At 39.3% G+C, this 4,986-nt stretch overlaps 1 protein-coding gene across 2 annotated transcripts in view; it reads right to left on the minus strand.

Annotated features, from left to right (window-relative positions):
• Positions 1-11: 11 nt before the first annotated feature.
• The window catches only part of LOC124103342 (transcription factor RFX3), a 76,545-nt gene continuing 71,570 nt past the window's right edge, over positions 12-4,986 (minus strand). The window contains exon 8 of one of the 2 annotated variants that reach the window (XM_058584186.1): positions 12-162. In XM_058584186.1, the coding sequence (XP_058440169.1) occupies positions 113-162 (50 nt within the window). In that variant the 3' untranslated portion in view covers positions 12-112. The remainder of the gene's footprint in view (positions 163-4,986) is intronic. The other variant, XM_058584187.1, reaches the window with a different exon arrangement.

A 4,986-nucleotide genomic window follows, 5' to 3' on the forward strand; every position in this document is an offset into this window, starting at 1 on the left:
GCATAGCCCGCAGCCAGGATGCTGGACTGTCCTCTTACCGCCAGTCGGTTCTCTCTGGCCTCCGCGCTCCTTCTGGCTTCTCTAACCCGGCGGACTTCGGGTTGCCAGCGCCTCACCTGGGTCTGCGCGCCTTGAATCGCTCACAGAGTAGTGATCCCCAACCTACAAATGAGGAAACCGTAGCCCAGAACCCTGGAAGGCAATCCCCAGTGGCCACTGAGAGTAGTCACCAAAAACAAGTACTGTAAGTGACTCTGGGAAGATTTACATTTGATTTCCTACAACAGAGGCAGTCTCTGAAAACCAGCCTCCACAAACTCTTCCCTGCGGACCCAATTCACCCCATACCGATCCATTTAGCAAAATCTCCGGGAACAGTTCACCCCAAACCAATGGAATGAAAAAGCTTTGTTTAAAAGTGAAGCCTGCCGAAGAGGAAATCTTCGTGGGGGGACTTACAGGTTTTTAATGCATCATTTAGCTTCTGTTTTCTGTTTGGCTCCTCTTTCTCTCTCTAGAGCTGGCTGCAGCTCCGATCTTCTTGTCACGTCCTATTCTGCAAACTGAGACCTATCAGGGGCCTTTATACCCAGGGCTGCTCCTCATGCTAGTGTTGTACTGAAGAGAAAATTATCAAAGCCACGGCTGTGCACCTGCCTTCTCCAGGCCCCACCTGAATATTTGTACCAACAGGCTGTTTCTGAGTCTGGTAAGGAGGGCCACTCTGACCTCAGCTCTCCTGGGATATTTGGTGTGTAGGATGCAGGGTTCTCTTCCAGCCCAGACTGCAGGTGAGGGAAGCAATGTGTGTGTGTGTGTGTGTGTGTGTGTGTGTGTGTGTGTGCACAAGTCAATGTAGACTTTACTGCTAAAGAAAAAAGAAATAGGAAAAAAATTTTTTTTTCTAAGAAGCTCATGTCCAGAGAAAAGTAAACCACTAAAAAACTGAGGTCTGGATCAGAAGGATTTCTGCTTTCATTAAGGACTGAGTAATTCAGACCAATCTTCCAGATGAAGACAACTGAAAAAGCTGGATAAAATATTTTAAAATTCAAAGGACTAGTAAGGAATTGCTAGGCCAAAACTTGGGAAAGGAATCTGTGGACACAAGCCTGGAACTTGGGATTGCTTTTGTTTTGGGGGAAGGGGGCATTTGTTGATTCTGTAGGGGGTTTGAGAATCTAAACTGAATTTTGGCATCCTTTAAAGGCTTATGGCAACTGGAAGTCCCAAGGCCCAAAATGCTCAAGCATAGAACTTATTTAAGGTGACTCCAAACTGCTAGTATCAAAAACTAGAATTCTTTTGGGAGGAAGAGAATATCACCCTAGGCCTTGATTTCTTTCTACAGATACTTTCTTGCATATGTCTTCCAAATTATCAGAGGAAACCAGGCACCAGAAGGAGGACAGTAAAGAAAAGAAGAAATAACACACAACAGGGTCTCCAGATGCTGGGATATTTGGACACAGACTGTACAACAACTATGTACATGCTATTTTCAAGAAGATAAAAAGCCATGCTTATAAATTTGCCAGAGAACTCAAAATTCTAACAGGTGGCACAGGAGATTTTAGGGGGAGAAAAATATTCTAGACTAAATCAATAATGGGCACTAGAGTTAAAATATAGTAGAAACTCAAGTATGGTGGACTTGGTCCATCTCTGAGCCCAGGAAAAAGTAAATATGAGCAAGTAACCTCAGAGAAATTGATATAGTAGTTTACTGTTTTCCATTTCAGCTTTTGGCCACCACAAAATGGATACCCCAAAAATAAATAATATAATTTTAACTATATTAATTTTTAAAGAGTTATGCATTCACTTGGCTCAATAATATATAAAAAGGTGTGCCCAAGACAATTTGCAACAATACTGCCCCTATTTTGTCCCTTCCCCACACCCTGCCCTACAGGTAAACAGTAGTTTCCTCTGTGTTCTTTCAATGTTCCTTGATGTGAGTGGAAGTAAATGCAAGTATATGTGTGTATATATATATATATATGAAAAAAAAAATTCATCACATTAAGAATTATCCCCTTTGGTAAATTTAACTGGCATAAAATTTTAAGCTGATATCTCATCCATATTTCATTTGTTTGTGTCAGTTTATCCAGTAGTATCTAGCTTTATTTTTATTTTAAATCTATATTACAAAATCATGTGTATGCATTGCATTTAGTTGCTGTGTGTCTTTAGTCTCCTTTAATCAGGAAAAGTTTCTTAGCCTTTATTTTTATACACCATTTCTGAAGAATACATTCTACGTGCCATTTTTTTATTAACCCCTTCACATCTGGAAATATTTGGTGAAGGTTATCTTGCTCAGATATTAAAGGATGTTTTTACATTTCTCAGTCCTGGGACTTCAGGGCTGCAGCACTAGATTTGTATAGACAAACAACAACAAACAACAATCCCAAAGGCTCTGTGGAGGCATTTTCTTGAAGAGCACAGATCTCCTGTGGTCAAGGGAGGGTAGATAAGAGGAGGCAGTCTTGAAGCAGACAATGGAGAAGCTGTGGATACAGAAGACAAGCAGAGAAAGGGGCTCTCATTACTGGAAAGCCCTCATCAAACAGGAAAGGAAAGGAGAGGGTGTCATGGGACCAAGGCAGATACATCAGACTCAGTGGGGAAACAGGCAAGAAATGGAAGGAAGTGACACATGGCTTATTTTCAGCTGTTTATAATCTAAAGAACAGAGCTTTGGGGATTATAAATGTTAAACATCTAACACAGGAAGATAACACAAACATATAAACAACATCAGCATAAGCGACATCTTGTTTTAAAAATATAGAAGAGGTCTGGGGGCATTGCTCAGTGATAGAGCACTTGCCTAGCATGTTTGAGGTCCTGGATTTGATCCCCAGCACAAAACAAAATAAAAAACCGAACCCCAAAACAAAAAAATATAAAAGAACCAATCGGCCTGTTAGAAGAAAATGGATGGAAAAACTTATCATAAAGCCTTTTATGGAGGAAGTAACTATAGGTGTGCTTCAAAACAAAGACTTTACTAAATATAATTTCAGTTATGCTCACAAGAGGTAATATAATGATAAAAAGAAGCCTACTTCCTAAATCAGGATGGGTTTGGTGTGCAGGTTGTTGTCCAGCACAATTGTTCTGTGAAATTGAGGCAGATTTTAAAATGTTGAGGAAAGGACAGAGGGGATTTGGTACAACAGTGAAGGAGTAGCAGGGTGGACATTGTGTGGATAGAAGGAGCTGTAGTGAGAGCTTTTAAAAGCAGAATAGCTTACTAGGGATTGGGGTAGAAAGAATTACTAAACAGTGTTTAAGTTGTTGCTATGGGTGTGCCATACCTGTGTCTTCCTCCTATCTTGCTTTCTATTTCTTAGTTCGGATGACTGTGGACTAAAACACTTTTTTTTTTTTTTTTTGGTAAACATGGATCTCTTAGAATATATATGCTGCTGAGTATATGTTTAGCTTCATACATTTCAAAAAAGGAAAAAAAAAAAGCATTGTGTTTTGGAGGAAGCTATAGTTGAAGACACAGTAGATTTTGTGGGCATGTGAGGTTTTCAAAGGTTATGTTTTTCAGAGAGAGAGATCATCAAGCAGAAAAAGGGTCTCTTGTAATATCTAGGTAGCAGGTGCAATAAATATAAAATGTTGTTGAGGTAAATATATGGTATAGTGAAAGATGTGGTTGGAAAGTATGGGCAGAGGGATCCAAAGGGCACCTGAGGGTAGACAGATCAATTGTGCTTAGTGATGGTGTGGTGGAGGAATATGGGCTCTTCTCCCATAGGTTTTGGCCACCTCTCCCCAAAGCCTCTAGTGTTGTGTTGAAGTTCTGGGATGTAGGCCTGGACCTGGGGTCTAGAAAGGGCACATACTCTCGGTCCCCAGTTTCTGGTGGTGGACTACTTCTTTGTCCAGGGAGACTTGCTAAGCTCTAGCTTGTCCTTTTATTTTCCTTTCTTTTATCTTTATGGTGCTGGGGATCAAGCCTAGGGGCTAGTTTACTTTCTGAAAATTCCTATTCTTGTGTTGGCTGGCTCTCATCCTTCTGTCCTTGTGCTACCTGTGGAGGAATCTATGTTTCTCCATGTTTTGGAAACAGATATTAATAAGGTAAGCAAAGCACAACTGCAAAGAGATTTTAGATGTTTTTTTAACTTTTAAAAAGTTTATTCTAATGTGTTATATATGACAGCAGAATGCATTACAAATTTCACATATAGAGCACAATTTTTCATATCTCTGGTTGTACACAAAGTAGAGTCACACCATTTGTGTCTTCATACATGTACTTGGGGGTAATGATGTCCATCTCATTCCACCGTCTTTTTTTCTTTTTAAAATGTACATTTAATGCTATAAGTTTCCCTTTAAGCACTGCATTTTCTGCATGCCACATATTTTTAATGCTGTATTATTTTTTTTTAAATTGTAATTGAACACAATACCTTTATTTTTGTTTTTATTTTTATGTGGTACTGAGGATGGAACCCAGAGCCTCGCATGTGCTAGGTGAGAGCTCTACCACTGAGCCACAGCCTCAGCCCCTAATGCTGTATTTTTATTTTATTTAATTTAAAATATTTATCTTGATAATTCTTTTTTTAACATTTTTTATTTGTTTTAATTAGTTACACATGACAGTACAATGATCTTGACATATCATACATTTGAATCAGATGGGATATAATTTCTCATTTTTCTGAGTGTACAGGTTGCAGAATTACATTGGTCATGCAGTCACGTATATACCCACAGCAATAATAATGTCTATTTCATTCTACTGTCCTTCCTTTCCCCCCCTTCCCCTCCCCTCCCCTCCCATCACTTCTCTCTACCCAATCTAATGTGACCCACTTCTTTTTTTTTTCCCTCACTTGATAATTCTTTTTTGATCCATGTGCTAAAAGTATGTTGTTTAGTCTCCAAATATTTTGGGATTTCACAGCTCTTTTTCTGTTTTTGATTTCTGTTTATATTCCATTGAGG

This window comes from Marmota monax, unplaced genomic scaffold (assembly GCF_021218885.2).
Source record: "Marmota monax isolate L192 unplaced genomic scaffold, Marmota_monax_Labrador192_F-V1.1 WCK01_AAM20220418_F8-fsc01230, whole genome shotgun sequence".
In the NCBI taxonomy this organism is placed as follows: domain Eukaryota; kingdom Metazoa; phylum Chordata; class Mammalia; order Rodentia; family Sciuridae; genus Marmota; species Marmota monax.